A 17,588-nucleotide genomic window follows, 5' to 3' on the forward strand; every position below is an offset into this window, starting at 1 on the left:
GAGTAAGAAACAGAAAGCTATCAGATTTTAAGTAAAGTGATCATATAACTGAAGTGGAATTTAAGCAAATATACAGTTCCAAAAGCCAAGGAGGATGGAGTTCTGTGTTGGGCATGGACAGCAGGGTTAAATTCTTCTTGACAATCAAAAAGCCATGTCAAGGTCATGTCAAAGGGTATGTTGTATGGGAAGTGAGTCATATACAAGGCTCTATATCTATCAGCATGCACTATTTGTCTAGTCCTGACAAATATTATCCCAATTTCTATTGTACAAAGAAAGAAACTCAAACATCTGAAATTGCCACTGGTATACAGACTGATATATAAGTTCCTGTTTCCGGTTATTCCTAATTTACCTTGGCACTATATTCACAGAAGTCAAATATTTGAGCTTTGAAATAAATGTGTAACAGATTCTAAGGTGAGGTGGGTAGAACTCAATATTCACAGTGTAGACTGTTCGGCTTTATCCATTTACAGTTTTCAGATATGAATTACTTCCTTGCTAAGAAAACAGCAGAGGCAAGGAAAGTAATCAAAAGCACTAACCTAGGTACCAGAGGTCCAATTGTGTGACCCTAGGCAAGCCATTGATTTTTCTGAGTCTTAGATTCTTCATCTATGAAATTGGGGCAAATGTTAAAACCAGAGAGTTCCTTTAAGAAGCAAATGATATATTAAAAGGTTACCCATTCATGTTTAAATAATTAAACAGCAATGTATCTGGCTCTTAGCCAACAGAGATGGTTAATGGTACAAAAGTCTCAGTAAGTTAATGACTGTCACAAAGGAGACCTTTTTGTTTTTTAAAAGATTTTATTGATTTATTTGAGAGAGAGGGAGAGCACGCGCCAGCACACAGACAAGCAGGGGAGGGGGTGATGGGGGAGGGTGCAGAGAGAGGGGGGAGGAGAAGGGGAAGGCGTAGAGGGCGAGGGAGAAGCAAATTTCCTGTTGAGCAGGGAGCCCAACATAGGGCTCGATCCCAGGACCCCAGGATCATGACCTGAGTGAAAGCAGTCGTTTAACCGACTAAGCCACCCAGGCGCCCCAAAGGGACACCTTTTTTTTTGACAACTACCTTCCCTAAAAACTTCCCTTTTAGTATAAATCAGCAGAGCAGGTAACATCTTCCTAAGCTATGCCTGGTAGGTTCAAAGCTACTCCTGGAGGTAACCTTAAGAATTAAGAAGAAAATATATTCCTCAGGATAACATACGATCACAACAGATCACACAAGACAAAGCAAATTTCCTGAATCTTCGGTATTTTAAATAATACGTGTAGTATAGAATTAAGAACAGGAACATAAATACCATTATGAAGACTATTCAAGTGTGAAAACCGATCAATTGTATACGGAAAGAGTAAGAGTTCCCTGCACATATGAAAGCTCATTCCATTGAAATCTACATGAGATGTGAAAGGTATGGAATACATAAGAGGATGAATGAATGATATTAAACCAGAATGATAAGGGCACCTGGATGACCCAGTGGTTGAGCGTCTGCCTCTGGCTCAGGTTGTGATCCAGGGGTCCTGGGATCAAGCCCCACATTGGGCTCCCTGCTTGGGGGAGAACCTGCTTCTCCCTCTCCCTCTGCTGCTCCCGCTGCTGTGATCTCTTTGTCTCTCTGTGTCAATACATAATATCTTAAAAAAAAAAAAACAACTGAAGGCACAATAGACATTTTTAGGTAAATGAAATCAGAAAATTCAACACTAATAGACCTGTAATCATAAGCAATGCTAAAAAAAATTCTTCAGGATTAAAGATGATGACATACTTTATGGAAACTAAGAGATCTAATGTTTTAATTTTCTTTACTGTGCAATACATTTAGTGTTTTTTTTTTTAAAAAGATTTAGTTTATTTAATCATGAAAGACACAGAGAGAGGGAGAGAGAGAGGCAGAGGCACAGCCAGAGGGAGAGGCAGGCTCCATGCAGGGAGCCTGACGTGGGACTTAATCCTGGGTCTCCAGGATCACACCCTGGGCTAAAGGCGATGCTAAACCACTGAGCCACTGGGGCTGCCCTATTTAGTGGTTTAAGATTACAGTCATTTATTATTTCTCCCTATTCTGTGCCTTATCTAGACTTACCTAACTGGTTGGTTCTTCAGATTTGGGTGTTATTGACCTAGGTCACTCATGTGGCTGCACTAAGATGGGAAGTTGGTTAGGGCTGAAACTTCCAAATTGGTTTCATTCACATGTCTGGTGACTCAGATGTGGTTCCTGCCATGGCCAGGATGGGCCTTTTTCATTCCAAGTATTTTTTGATATTTAGTAATCTAGCCCAAACTTACTTAGTTGCTGGCTATATTTCTAAAAGATAAAAGCACAAAATGCAAGGCTTCTTAAGGTCTGTGTCTAGAACTGGCATGACATCACTTTTGGCACATTTTATTCACCAAAGCAAGTCAAAAGACCCACCCAGATTCAAGGGATGGAGAAATAGACTCTACCTCTTTTTTTCCCTTTTTTCTTTTTTTTAAAGATTTTATTTATTTATTCTTGAGAGACACAGAGTGAGGGAGGCAGAGACAAAGGCAGAGAGAGAAGCAGACTCCATGCAGGGAGCCCAACGTAGGACTCGATCCTGAGACTCCAGGATCAAGGCCAGGGCCAAAGGCAGGTGTTAAACTGCTGAGCCACCCAGGGATCCCTATATTTAAATATTTATTTATTTGAATGAGAGTGAGTGCGGGGGCGGGGGGGGGGGGCAGAGGGAGAGGGAGAAAGAGTCCTAATCCCCCAGTGTAGGGCTCAGTCTCATGATACTGAGATCATAACCTGAGCTGAAACCAGTCTGATGCTTAACCAACAGGACCATTCAGGCACCCCTGGACTCTCTTGATGAGAGAAGCAACATGTACATTCAGGCAGGAATAGGAAGAATTTCTGACAGCTATTTGAAAAAAATCTATTAGAAGGAATGATAGTGCTAAAAATAGTAAACAGGTAAATATAAAAGGCAATATATAGGGATGCCTGGGTGGCTCAGCAGTTGAGCATCTGCCTTTGGCTCAGGGCATGATCCTGGAGTCCGGGGATCGAGTCCCACATCATGTTCCCTGCATGAAGCCTACTTCTCCCTCTGCCTATGTTTCTGCCTCCCTCTCTCTGTGTCTCACATGAATAAATAAATAAAATCTTTTTTTTAAAAAAGGCAATATATTGGGGGATCCCTGGGTGGCTTAGTGGTTTGGTGTCTGCCTTTGGCCTAGGGCATGATCCTGGAGTCCCGGGATCAAGTCCCGCATCGGGCTCCCTGAGTGGAGCCTGCTTCTCCCTCTGCCTGTGTCTCTGCCTCTCTCTCTCTCTCTCTCTCTCTCTCTGTCTCTCATGAATTAAAAAAAAAAAAAAGGCAATATATATGTTTCTTCTCTTAATTTCGTTAAAGTACATTATGACCATTTAAAGCAAAAATGACAATGAATGTAGATGTAGCACATAAGACAATAAAGCACAAAGGACTTAGGAGTGGTGGTAAATAAAGCCATACAAGGTAAGGCTCTTTTATTTTATGTGAAGTATCACAATTTTAACTCTAAGTAGATATTAGTAGATATAACTTAAATTATCAAATTTAAGAATGCATATCATAATTCCTTACAACTTTGCTAAAACAATAATGCAAAAAAGGCATAGTTAAAAGCCAATAGAGGAATTCAAATGGAATACTAAAGCATTTGATTAATCCAAAGAAATGACAATAAGTGAAGAACAGAAGAGAGGAACACAAAACTAATGAGACAAACTGGAAAAAAATATCAAAGTGATAAACTTAAATTCGACAATATAAATTATTACAATTAACACAAAAGGATAAAGCACATCAATTAAAGACAGAGATTGTCAGATTAAATTAAAAACAGGAAGATCCAAATAAGTACTGTCTATAAGGGAATCACATTAAAAAAAACATATATAGGTTGACCACATAAAGATGGAAAAATATAAAACCTACAAACAGTAAGCTAAGAAAGCTGCAATGACTGTATTAATATAAGAGAAATTTCATTCCAAGATAAGAAGTGTTATCAGAGGGCAGCCCCAGTGGTGCAGCAGTTTAGTTTAGTGCTGCCTTCAGCCCAGGGTGTGATCCTGGAGACCCAGGATCGAGTTCCACATCAGGCTCCTTGCATGGAGCCTGCTTCTCCCTCTGCCTGTGTCTCTGCCTGTGTCTCTCTCTGTGTGTGTCTCTCATGAATAAATAAATAAAGTCTTTTTTTTTAAAGAAGGGTTATCAGAGACAAAGGATTTTTCATAATGATAAAATGGTTATAGCATCAGAAAGACATAAGAGCTATCAGTTTAATGTGATCAATAAAACTTCCAAATATGTAAAGGAAAACCTGATAAAACTAAAGAAGAAACGGATCCACAGAGTGTATGCATTTTTAACTCCCCTATCTCAGAAATTAATAGCAGCACTGTATGTGAAGTCAGTGATAGAAGATTTGAACAAAACTATCACCTACCTCAACCTCATTGACACTGATGCTCAACAACAGCAGGGCACATTGCTTTTTCACTGCCCATGGAACGTTTACCAAGATAGATCATATTTGGGGGGATAAAATAAGTCTCAACAATTCTTATAATATTGACATCTGACAAAGTTTGTTTCTGATCACATCATAAATAAATTGGTAATCTCTAACTAGACTGATGGAGAAAAGAAAGATGGAAAATACAAATGGCCAATACCAGTATTTTAGATATCTATTGCCATATAACAAACTATTCCATAATTTAGTAGCTTCAAACAACAATTTTATTGCTCATATTTTGGAAGCCAGGAATTTGTAGAGTTCAGTGGGAATAGCTCACCTCTCCTTCATGTTGTCAAGTAGACTCACTCAAGCAGTTGTATTCAGCAGTAGACTGATCTGGGTCACAAGGTCCGTGAAAGTTTGCCTCAGATGTATGGAGTTAAGATGTAGACTGTGGGCTTCATGTGGCCTTTCTCTATGTGGTGTTTTACCCGTTAGGAACTTTTTTCTTCATGTGGCCTTTCCTGTACAATTGCTTGAACTTCTTTATGAGGGGTTTGGGGCATCAAATGGGCAAAAAAATGGAGCCATGCCTTTGAGAATACAGTTGTTTGTTTTTTTCCTCAATTCTGATCCTGGGGTGGGATCTTCATCCATGTACTTTATAGAGAGTTTATAGTTAGATAGTATCTTCCTCTATATTATTATGTAAGCTGACTTTGTTTTATCTTTTCATTTTTGCTACACTTTTTTTATCTCGTCCATATTATCAGCTGTGATCTAGTATAGACTGTTTATGTCTTTCCTTTTTTTTCCAGTTTTAACAAAGAATTTATTTGCTGATCCCCCAAAAGCAAGAATCAGAAAAAACTCACCCCCTCACTGCAAGAATAGTTCTATAAAAAAGTTTCCATCATCATCTCCTTTCTCTCGAAGGTGTGCTCTTGCTTATGTCCATCACTGCAGAGCAGACCAACATATGGAAATACTTTGTATGAAAGGCACATGGCACTGTCATATTGCTCACACCTTCTGGTACACCTCCCTGGCAGGCAAGTGGAGCCTTTTCTATAGCCTCCTTCTTTTGGTAGAAATTTACTGAAAGATTTTCTTTATAGCACAGTATTTAAAGATCCTTCCCCCTATTCATCTCACTTATCTATTGAAAAAGTATAGAACCGAAAGGTTTTTTGCCCCTGCTGTGATCCAAACACTGAAGAGTGAAGAACATCTTAAATACTCATCACAGAGGAATCTGTACCCCAAGTTCTGGATTTGATTAGAACAGCTAAAAAAATGGATAGTCATTCTACAATGGAACAAAGCAGGCTTTTCCAACCATACTACCTCAATGATCCCAAATCTTGTAAAGATCCAAGATCAGAGCCTCTCGTACAGACTAGTCTCTCCGAGGAGTCGGTGCTGGAGCTGTTGGCGTAGCTCAGTGAGCCAGGGGATCCCAGCTGCCAGTCATGTTCTCCTGCAACTGTTCCATCAAAACATCCTGGGGTGATCACAGCTAAGGCCTTTAGGTTGCTCTACTACTGGCTTATTAAATGAAAATGGCACTAAAAATTTCTTGGGATCCTTTACTCTGTGCCTTCATCAGCATTCAACTCTGTTCATATGATGTCTTTCCAACTGTTTGGTTGTCTAAAGCTTGTTCTTTATTAGACTGCGGGGAATAAAATGGAGTGTTTGTGGCAATCACTGAAGGGTTTGTGGAAACAATATTTTCTAAATAAGTTTGCAGCTTTTCAAAGATGTTATTTTTAAAGATTTTATTATTTATTTGAGAGAGAGAAAGAGAAAGCACAAAGAGGAGGAGAGCAGAGGGAGAAGCAGGCTCCCAGCCCAGCAGGAAGCCTGATGTGGGGCTCAATCCCAGGATCCTGGAATCGTGACCTGAGTGGAAGGCAAATACTTAACTGAGCCACCTGGGCTGCCCTTAAAAAAATGTTACTATTATATTAAGTTGTTCTTCAGCATAACACAATTGTAAAGACATCTTTATGCTTCTTAGAATATATTTTCTTCTAGACTGGAGTCTAGAAACCTTCTGTATGCTTCATTTTGTTTTACATTTGCATTTTTGTCACCTTTTTTTTTTTAAAAAAAAAATCTTGTTTACACTATTGGATGAGTTGTTTTCATTTTACTGTCTTCACCTACCACATCTTTTTTGTTTTTTTAAAGATTTTATTTATTTATTCATGAGAGATAGAGAAAGAGAGAGAGGCAGAGACACAGGCAGAGGGAGAAGCAGGCTCCATGCAGGGAGCCCGATGTGGGACTCGATCCGGGGACCCCGGGGCCACACCCTGGGCCGAAGGCTGTGCTAAACCGCTGAGCCACCGGGGCTGCCCTGGGCTGCCCTGATTGTCTCACTTTTGACGCCTCTCTGCCTCTCTCCCATATGTTCATCAACATTCTTCAGGAAAAATGATCCCAGACGTGTCCCCAGAGCCATCTCTGCCGAGAGGGCAAAAAGACATTCTTGCCCAAAATTTGGGGACATATATAAATTCAAAGTTAAAACTTTAATCAAAGAGAAAAACAAGATTTCGAGGAAGGCGTTAAGAGGTTATGCAGATTAGGGGCGGACTGGGAGGCTCAGCGGTTCGGGTCCCCCCCCACCCCCGCCTTGGGCCTAGGGCGTGACCCCGGGGTCCCGGGATCGAGTCCCGCGTCGGGCTCCCTGCGTGGAGCCTGCTTCTCCCTCTGCCTCTCTGTGTCTCTCATGAATAAACAAAATCTTAAAAAAAAAAAAAAAAAAAAAGAGGTTCTGCAGGTTTATCTCGGTCAGGACCCCGTCCCCGCCCCCCCCCCACGCCTCCTAACCCTTAGGCCGAGCAAAACTCTAAAGGCCCCGGTTCCGTGAATTACTCGGTGCGGTGCAATTCCGCTCCTCTGACTGCTCACCTCATCCATCATCCCGTCGTCCCGGTCTCCAGGGGCACTTAGAGTCCCGCATTCCCCCACCGGGACCCACTAGAGGGTTAATGACAGGACCCACCCCGAGGGAGGGCAGCGGCCCGCAGCCACTTCCGGGGTCGAGCCGCCGAAGGCGACGCCTCCGCCGCGGGAGGAGGGGTTAGGGGCGGGGCCGCGTCTGCGCACCGCCTGAGAGCGCAGGTGTGCGAGGGGGCGGCTTTGCGCATGCTCGCAGCGAGGCGTCTCTAACTCCGCTTCCGGTGGCGGTTAGCTCTCACTGGGCCCCAGTCGCCCGGGCTGCGTTAGAGCCGTGGAGAAGTTTGGGCGTCGGGCAGGTGAGTGCCGCTGCTTTTGTCCGTCCGTCCTCGCCGCCGTGCGGAGTAGCACCCGAAGGGCTGCGCTAGGATTCACCCGTGTTCGGCTGATGTTTTTTTTTTCTTGATGTTCTGAAACCTTTATTGCTGAGAACTAGGCGGAAGGGGTGGAGAAGCTATGATGGTTACCGTGGCAACTGCGGGGGGCACCCACTTAGTTTTTGAGAATTTGGGAAGGGAGAGCTTTTTCTGTAAGGGCTCGTTAAAATACACGTGTTTCGGGTGTTATTTCAAACCCATGCTCCTAAACCACAGAATTTGATTTTTTAAAAAAGATTTTATTTATTTTTTTCACGAGAGACAGAGAGTGAAAGAGGCAGAGACACAGGCAGAGGGAGAAGCAGGCTCCATGCAGGGAGCCCGATGGGGGACTCCACCTGGGACCCCAGGTCACGACCTTTGCAGAAGGCAGACGCTCAACCGCTGAGCCACCCAGGTGACCCTCAGTCCTGTCTTCCTACCCCCTCCTCTACATGGTCCCAAGACTATTCATGCCAAGTAGTTTGATGCCAAGTTTGATGTCCTAGAATATTGTCCTCACTTTTCTTATGTTGGCTTAACTTAATTAAGCCCCTCAGTTTTTTTTTCAATATGAACATGGAAGAAAATAATCGTAGTTTCCTCCGGATTTTTATAGGAATTAACGAGATAATTTAAAAGCTTGGTGGTATAGATAGACACCAATACATATTAACCATTACTACTGTTATTGTGGTTGTGTGGTTTTATTATTATGTATCATTTTGCTGTTTCTTCCTCTAAGCTTGAGCTGTTATTTTTATGTGTCTATTTATTAAGGTGCACTATCTTATCTATCTTTGTTCTTGTAACTTAGTAAAGATTAAAAAGTTTTTTTGAATGGATCATTTTTTTTGGCTGTTGCTGGCATAATTTTACTCCTTTCTTTAAAGGAGCTACCTGGGGGTGCCTGGGTGACTCAGTCTGTTAAGCATCTGCCTTCAGCTCAGATCCCAGGGTCCTGGGATCCAGTCCCGAGTGAGGCTCCCTGCTCAGTTGGGGGAGGGGGGTCTGCTTCTCCCTCTGCCTCTTCCCCCTGCTTGTGCACTGGCTCTCTCTCTTTCTCTCTCCCTCCCTCCCAATCCCACCCCCCTTGCTCTCTCTCAAATAAATGAAATCTTTTTTTTTTTTTAAAGGAGTGACCTAGTAGATAATTAATTTTGCTGATTGAGTGTTATTTATTAGATAAAAAGATGGCATTTTTTTCTGTTTAAGAATTCTGTGAAATAAGATATACAGAAAGGAACTGATAATCTCAATTTGGAGGAGGTATGAGTGATTTCAGTGAAGAATTGGTAAGGTCCAAGACAGAGGACGAGCAAGAGGAATCATGCATGTTCTCTGGTACAGGAATGTCCTTTCCTTGGCTCCAGAAGCATATAGAGACTGTGGGTAAGTAAAATCACATGCAGCCATTTTAATTGTAATGCAGGGAGATGATAAAACTCTGGATACAAAGTGAATAACCAAACTGGTTTACTCAGTTTTCAGGATGGGACTATATAAGGGTTTTTGAGGCTGTAAGAAAAAAAAAAAAAAAAAGATCATTTTTTCTATTTATCCTTTGAACTAATAGCAAATAGTAGGTAGGTACACTTTTTGTTTGTTTTCTCTAGCAATACTTACTAGGAACTGAGCAGATATGTGTAAGTCCAGAATTTACATATGTAGAAATGTTTCATAAGTTATGGATAGCCTGTTAAACCCAAAATACTTTATGTCTGCAATGAGAAAATAATTTCAGGTAATATTGACATTGTAGAGATTTAAAAAAAAATAGCCATAATAGGAAAACAGAATTGCCTAGCAATTGCTTATTTTTTATTCTAGTAGATATCTTTTGGGGTTTTGAAGGGTATGCCCCCTATAATAAAAACTTCAAAGACAGAGGCCAATCTGGATTAAAACTGAATGTTGAGTACCTTAGAATAGTACTTGGCTCAAAATAGTGCTCAAAAAATATTTGTTGACTGACACATTTCCGGGTTTTTTCAGGGGCATTAGAGATAGGTTGATGGCACTTGTTCTTTATTGTACCTCATTCTGTGTCAAAATTTCTTTTCCTAGGCAATTATTTTTGAAAGTGTGTTGGCAACAAATAGGATAATCTTTTGCTCATAAAGAATGAAGTGAGAGATATTAGTAGGGTAACTAGGCTAATTTGGAAGACAGAAGGAGAATTTTCCAAGGATGTAAGGACACTAGTCTAAAGTCCAGTTTCCATTCTGAGTAGTGAAAACTTGAGGGGTAGATGGGAGCTTGGCCTGAGGTCAGTCCTCCTTTATGTGAATAAATGAGGTTTTAAGGGAGAGGTGTTTTGTCATTTTCCCAGACTACCTCCCTGGTGTTGCTATTAGTCCTGGGCAGCTTGTGTGTAGATCTTGCTAAATGTAGCTTCTTATTCAGAGAGCTGGGTGGGGCATATTATTCTGCATTTCTGATAAGATCCCCAGGGATGGTAAGGCTTTTGTTTGTAGGAGCACACTGAATAGTAAGCATCAAGATCGCCAGGTGATCTGTGTGTATTTTTTTTTTTTTTAAGATTTTATTTATTTATTCATGAGAGACAGAGAGAGGCAGAGACCTAGGCAGAGGGAGCAGCAGGCTCCATGCAGGGAGCCTGATGCGGGACTCGATCTGGGGACTCCAGGATCACGCCCTGGGCTGAAGGCAGGCGCTAAACCACTGAGCCAGGCAAGGATCCCAGATCTGTGTGTATTTTTTTTTTTTCTCTGTGTGTATTTTTAAAAAGTTTGAGAAGCACTATTGTAGAGCAGTAGTCTTCAAATCTGTTTTGCTCCCATATCCTCTTTTTTAAAAAATCACGTATTGCTTTGCACGGTTTTGAGATACCATCTAAAAATTGTAAGTTTAAAAAAGAAAAACAAAAAAATAATAAAAATTGTAAGTTTAATAGTTGCAAAAGATATAATTTCCACTATAGGTTATCATTTTTAAATGAAATTCATTTACTACTTTTACAAATATATCCAGTGAAATCTAAAGAACATAGGAATGTGATATGCCTTTCATCATCCATTTAAAAATATTTATGAAAAAGATAATAAGTGATGGAGATTTTATACTGTTTATTTTCCTTTCATATTTTTATCTTTGCAATAAAGCTATGTATCTACTTTTAATTATTGTTAATATCTGATAAGGCTTAAAGTATTAAAATTTTGTCTGGGGTGAGACATTGTAATTAATAGTTGTACACAGCTGATGAAAACATAAGTATTAAAAGTTGTGTTAAAATTTGATTAAAAGTAAATTTTTATTGCTTCTTTATTTTAATAAACAAGGTTGGGATGCCCGGGTGGCTCAGCAGTTAAGCATCTGCCTTCCGCCCAGGGCATGATCCTAGAATTTCAGTATCGAGTCCCACATTGGGCTCCCTGCATGGAAGCTGCTTCTCCCTCTGCCTGTATCTCTGCCTCTGTCTCTCCATGCCACTCATGAATAAATAAATAAATTCTTTAAACAAATAAAAATTTAAAAAATAAGGTTATCATTTTTTTCCCAATTATTTTAAATATCTGTGAAGGAATTTATGTATTTCCAGAGTGAGAAAAGATTTAGCTCTGGTTCTATTTTGTTTTCATTGATACATTTCTGAGAACTCTTAGTTACATAAGTAGGTAGATGGCACCAGATAGAGTTTAATCATAGCAGTGTATAAGGTTTTTGAATTTTTGAAGAACTCATGATGAAATTGTGTAGGGATCTATTATAAAGAATTATTCGGCCCTTCCACACTTAAAAAAAAAAAAAAAAGATTTATTATTTTAGAGAGAAAGAGCGAGAGAGAGCGAGCGCCCGGAGAGCAAGCCAGGGAGAGCCTGAGGAGAGAGGGAGAGGGTGAGAGAGTTCCCAGCTGAGGGCAGAGTCTGATGCTAGGTTTGATCCTAAGACCCTTAGATCATGACCTGAGCCAAAATCAGGAGTGCAATGCTCAGCTGACTGTGTGCTCGACTATGCCACCCAGGTGTCCCCCACACTGTTGATAGCAAAGACTTGGAAACTACCCGACTTGCAAAAGGGTGTGTTGTAGTCATTCACTTTCTCAATATTTACCCTTATATTCTCACCTTAAGGTAATATATAATGATTTCAGTTGTGCATCCTTGACTGTAGAACAATTCTCTAGGAGATTAATTTTAGGAAAGAGTATGAGGAAAGTGAAGATCTGCAAGTTGATTTCTCTCAAACTATCTTTGCACAGTGCCTCTATGTGTCTGTGTATTCCCAGGGGTCAGGGCACCCTTGATGGAAGACCGCTGGCCTGTAGGGGTCCTATGGTGGTGTGGAAAGAGAAGAGGAGGTGGCAGTGTGCAACCAGTCACTCCTAAAACAGGGTTGTAACTAAGTCCAGATATTCTTAACATGAAGATTGTCCACACTTTAGAGATATAAATGCTAATGTCTATAACTGTTAAATCCCATTTGTATTTAATATCATTGAGTTACTGGGAACTTGAAAAATAAAAACTCACCTTTTGGAGTTTTTAGAACGCTGCTAGGTAGTAAAGACCATGCTTGTCTAGGATAACCTAATGATTTTTACCCATTCAAAATATTTGGGTCTTGCTTTTGGGGCCCTCTTTGGGAGATATTATGCAGATTGTTGAGTGCAAAGATAAAAGGATGATTGAGTCAGATTTGGAGCCTCTGGTACTCTGGTAACCCAAAAATATCAAATTAGGTATCTCCAAATTAGACATTTTTTTTTTCATTTGCTAAGACTAGTCAAAATAGTGTGGAAGAGTTTGTTTCAAGTAAAGCTTGCTTTGATATTAGGGATGGACTGTTAAGTTATAACCGCTGTTCCACTTGATAAAACTTGTGCTTATCAGAAGTAAGTTTTTTAAACTTGAATTGGAATCACTGTAGTTAAAGACTTTTCTCTTTAATCTGTAGCAACTGGAGGGAAAAAGGAGAAGGATTTTGCTCAGACAACAAGTGCTTGTTTGAGTTTTATTCAAGAAGCTCTGCTGAAGCACCAGTGGCAGCAAGCTGCAGAATACATGCACAGTTATTTTCAGATCTTGGAAGATTCAGATAGCTACAAGAGGCAGGCCGCACCTGAGGTAAGTGAAGTGTGAGTCTGCTGGAGGAGATCACAGATACTTAAGTTTCTGCCTAAGCTGGTCCCTGAATGGCATTTGCAGGATCTCAAATTGATTTTTCTAAAAGGTATTAAAAGTAGTTTTGGGTGGAGAGTTTGTATTGGAACATTGTTTCTCATACTTCTTTTACTTATCAGGATTTTTTTTTTAAGATTTTATTTATTTATTCATGAGAGGCATAGAAAGAGAGGTAGAGACAAAGGCAGAGGGAGAAGCAGGCTCCATGCAGGGAGCCCGATGTGGGACTCGATCCGGGGGACTCCAGGATCACACCCTGGGCCAAAGGCAGGCACTAAACCGCTGAGCCACCCAGGTGTCCCTACTTATTAGGATTTTTTTTTTTTTTTTTTTTTATTTATTTATTCATGAGAGACACATAGAAAGGGAGGCAGAGGGAGAAGCAGACTCCATGCAGGGAGCCCGATGCAGGACCTGATCCTGGGACTACAGAATCATGCCCTGGGCCAAAGGCAGGCACCAAACCACTGAGCCACCCAGGATCCCCTACATATTAAGATTTTAAAGGAAACTCAAAAGTGTGAACTCTGAACTCTCAGATTCCCCACTATTCATATCTTCCAATAATTCTTCTCTCCTTGTATCATTTCCCCCCCTCTCTGTAGAATGTTTCCTATCCCCATACAAACATATTATTTCTTCCATCTTAAAATCATCTCTTGACCCCCACTTCCTCCACAGGTGTGCCCAATTATCCCATTTCCACTTTCAGCAAAACCCCTTAAAAGACTATGAATACTTATTCTAAGCCCTCTCCAGTTAGGCTCCCCTGATCACCAGCATCACCACTTCTTCCAAATTACTTTGTCAAGGTCAACAGTGCCCAGTTCTCAGTGCTCATAGAACTTGCTCCGTCAGCAGTATTTAAGACTGTAGATCACTCCCTCTTGTGTGATAAACTTATCTGGCTTCCAGTACACTACAGCATCTCTCTCAGTTTTCTCTCACCTCACTGGCTTTCCTCAGCCTCATTCTGCGAATGCTCTTTGTCTCTCGGCCTTTTGACTCAATCTTTAGTCTTCTTCTTTATCTGAACTCACCTCTGATGATCTCATTCAGTTTCATGTCCTTAAATTTAGTCTATATGGTGGACAATTCCCAATTGTATATCTGTGGCCCTGACATCTCTTCATGTCCATGTTCCCATATCCCAGCATTCATATCCCACATCACCACTTGGATAGTGAACAATCCTGTCACACTAACATAAAATAGGTCTTCTGATCTTCACCATTAAACCTAATTTTCCTCATCTCAGGTGATGGTTATTTTATGTATCTAATCACTGGGGCCAGATTCTTTTTATTGTTTTGTTTTTGTTGTTGTTTGTTTTTTTTGGAGGGGAGGGGGCAGATTCTTAAGTTCTCTTTCTTTTATGCCCCCTTATCCAAACCATGAAAAAGTCCTGTTGGCTCTACTTTCAAAATTCAGTCTGAGGGGTGCCTGGGTGGCTCATTCAGTTAAGTGTTTGACATCAGCTCAGGTCACGAACCCAGGGTCCTGGGCTTGAGTGCACATGTTGGGCTTCCCGCTTGGTGGGATGTCTGCTTCTCCCTCCCTCTGCCCCTTCCCTACCTCATGCGTGCTCACTCACTTGCTTCTCATTCTCTCTCAAATAATAAAATCTTAAAAAAAAAATTCAGTCCGAATACCTCTCACCCCTGCATTGCTGCATGCTGATCCAAGCCACTGTCCCCTCACTTAGATGACTGCTTGCCATCCTGTGCCCCCCCCCCCAGTTTCTTTTCAACATATTGACCAGGGTGATCCTTTTAAAAAAAAGGTTTTATGATTAACACATACAGTTCACACATTTAAATTGTACAATTCAGTATTTTTTCATATATTCACAGAGATGTGCAGCCATTACCACAATCTGAATTTCAAACATTTTTGCTCCCTCCCGCCCCCAAACAACCAACCCTATGCCCACTTGTCACTCACTATTCCTCCCTTCGTTACCCCATTCCCCAGACAACCACTAATCTACTTGCGATTCTGGATATTCCATGTAAGTGAATTTTATAATATACAACCTTTGTACATGACTTTTTTCCTCCAGACATAATGCTTTCAAGTTTAGCTTCATTGCAATATGTATTAGTATTTCATTCCTTTCATTTTCTTTTGTAATTTATTTTAGAACTAGAGAGTCCATGTGTGTTGGGGTGGGGGGAGGAGAAAAGAGAGAGACGCTTACTTCACTCTGAGCAGAGTCCAATGCCGGACTCGATCTCATGAGAGATCATGGTCTGAGTCAAAATCAAGAGTTGGATGCTCAACTGACTGAGCCACCCAGATGCCCCAGTATTTCATTCCTTTTTATTGCAAAGTAATATTCCATCACATTTTATGTATCGCTTCATCAGTTGTTAGACATCTGAGTTGTTTGCACTTTTTGGTTATGATTAATGCTGCTATGAACATTCACATGCACACTTTTGTTAGGGATGCTGGTTGAAATTTCTCTTGGGTATGTACCTGGGAGTGGAGTTCTGGGTCATACAGTAACTGTGTTTAACCTCTTGAGGAACTACCAGATGGTTTTCCAAAGTGGCTGCACCATTTTACATCTGCTCTCTACCCCCCAGCAATCTGTGAGGGTTCCAATTTCTCCACAGGCTTGCCAGCTTTTGTTACTGTGTCTTCCTGATACAAGCTGAGCTAGTGGTTGGGGAGTGGTATCTCATTGTAGTTTTGATCTGTATTTCCCCAGTGGCTAATGATGCAGCATGATCCTTTTAAAACACAAGCCAGATCATGTCACTTCTGTTCTGGAAACTGTAATGACTTCCCATTTCACTCAGAGAAAAGCCAAAGTCCTTATGACTGCCAGCAAGTTCTGTATGGTCTGCTCACTCCCTCTCCCCCTTTGACCTCTCTGACCTCATTTCCTGTTACTCAGATATTTGTTTTATTTTTTCCTCCAAATTCACTAGCTCCTTGTTCTTGCTTGAACAGGCTGTCTGTACTTTTGCCTGATTGCCTTTGCCTTAGCTGTTCCTTTACTCGGAAGGGTCTTTCTTCAGATACCACTATTGGTTATCCATCAAGTCTCATTTTCAGCAAGGCCTCCAGTGACTGTTTAAAATTGCAGCTCCATACCACCTCTCTTCACTTTCCAGCAGTCACTCCTGATTCCTTTTGCCTGCTCCATTCTTTTCCCACAGTACTTGCAATTTAATTATTCTATTTCTTGGTTATTGTCTCTCTACAATAGAATGTAAATTTCATGAGAGGAGGGATCTAGAACAGGGCCTAGAATATACTTATAAATTTCTTCAGTAATACACAGTTTACCCATAAATAACTTCACATGAATATCTCAAGTAGTTTTGATTAGTACAGTAAGCATTGCATCAATTAGATAATTTGGTGGGGCCAAATAAAATCTGAGAGAAAAAAATTAATTATTGGTTACAAATTTAGTTTATGGACAAAGCTAATGTGCATCTTGTAAACACTGGGCAAGTTTATAGGTTAGGTTCTTTTTGTTCAAAATTGTATTATAAAATGAAGTATTTGAATCCTTGGTTTTCAGACACTTGTCTGCCTCTTTTTTTTTTTAAAGATTTTATTCATTTTGAGAGAGAGGAGAGAGAGCGGATATGAGACAGGGAGAGGGAGAAGCAGACTCCCTGCTGAGCATCATGAATTCCCCCCCCCCACCCCCCACCCCACCAAAGTGGGGCTTGATTCCAGGACTTTGAGATCATGACCTGAGCCAAAGTCAGCCACTTAACTGAGCCACCCAGGTGCCCCATCTGCCTCTTTTTGAATTAGCTAGGGCTTTTGTTGAAAATACAGATTCTTGTGCTCCACCCTATACTGAATCAGAATATTTATATTTAACAAGTGTCCTAGGTAATTCTTATATATAACTAGGTTTAAAAACAGCTGTGGTAGAAAATCTACAAATTTTCTTTAAGTTCTTTCTTTAAGCTCTATAGTTTGGTTATTCTACAAAGGAAATCTTAACCTCTTTTTTTTTTTCTGAGTTGGGAAGGTAAGTATTATGATTATACCAAACAACTATTATGTCTGTTCACAGAAAGAATTGATTTAAAATTCTCTTAAATTTACTTTTAAGGTCAATAATGGAATACTTTAAATTGGGGCAAAAGAAATAGACTTTCGCCCCCATGAAAAAGTTCTATCAAAGTTCTGGTGCTCTGGGGAGAAAACATACTTTATTAAAATTTGGCTGTAGCCAATGACAAATTTTAAGTTATAGTTCTAAATATAGGTTAAATATAGTCAGTAGTTACAGAGCTTAATGATGTCTCAGGAAACATCTAGTCTGTTGCTCTCATTTTGTGGATAATAAAGATGAGACAAAGAGCAGTGAAGAACCAAGTTTTCTGACCTTAATATTCTTGTCCCATACTAATTAAAAATTCTGTCTTCAATAGACTACCTTGTTTAGACTACTACCTTTAAAGTGGCACTAGTATAGCCATCTGGTATTTTAATTTAGTTGGAAAAAAACTTTCTTGCGTAAGATAAAGTATTTAGTTTTACTGGGTGAAATGAAAAACAGTAAAATGTTGACAGGAGTGTTATCTGGGAAAATGAATTATAGGTTGTAAACAGAACAAAAATAGCATTC

General features: G+C 40.4%; 1 protein-coding gene across 2 annotated transcripts in view; it reads left to right on the top strand.

The window, feature by feature from the left end:
- Nucleotides 1-7,649: 7,649 nt before the first annotated feature.
- Nucleotides 7,650-17,588, top strand: part of TAF1A (TATA-box binding protein associated factor, RNA polymerase I subunit A) — a 31,715-nt gene continuing 21,776 nt past the window's right edge. Inside the window, exons 1-3 of one of the 2 annotated variants that reach the window (XM_041721796.1) lie at nucleotides 7,650-7,775; nucleotides 9,048-9,224; nucleotides 12,753-12,922. In XM_041721796.1, the coding sequence (XP_041577730.1) occupies nucleotides 9,104-9,224; nucleotides 12,753-12,922 (291 nt within the window). In that variant the 5' untranslated portion in view covers nucleotides 7,650-7,775; nucleotides 9,048-9,103. Of the gene's footprint in view, nucleotides 7,776-9,047; nucleotides 9,225-12,752; nucleotides 12,923-17,588 lie in introns of those variants that run through there. The other variant, XM_041721797.1, reaches the window with a different exon arrangement.

The sequence above is a fragment of the Vulpes lagopus genome, chromosome 11, assembly GCF_018345385.1.
Source record: "Vulpes lagopus strain Blue_001 chromosome 11, ASM1834538v1, whole genome shotgun sequence".
In the NCBI taxonomy this organism is placed as follows: domain Eukaryota; kingdom Metazoa; phylum Chordata; class Mammalia; order Carnivora; family Canidae; genus Vulpes; species Vulpes lagopus.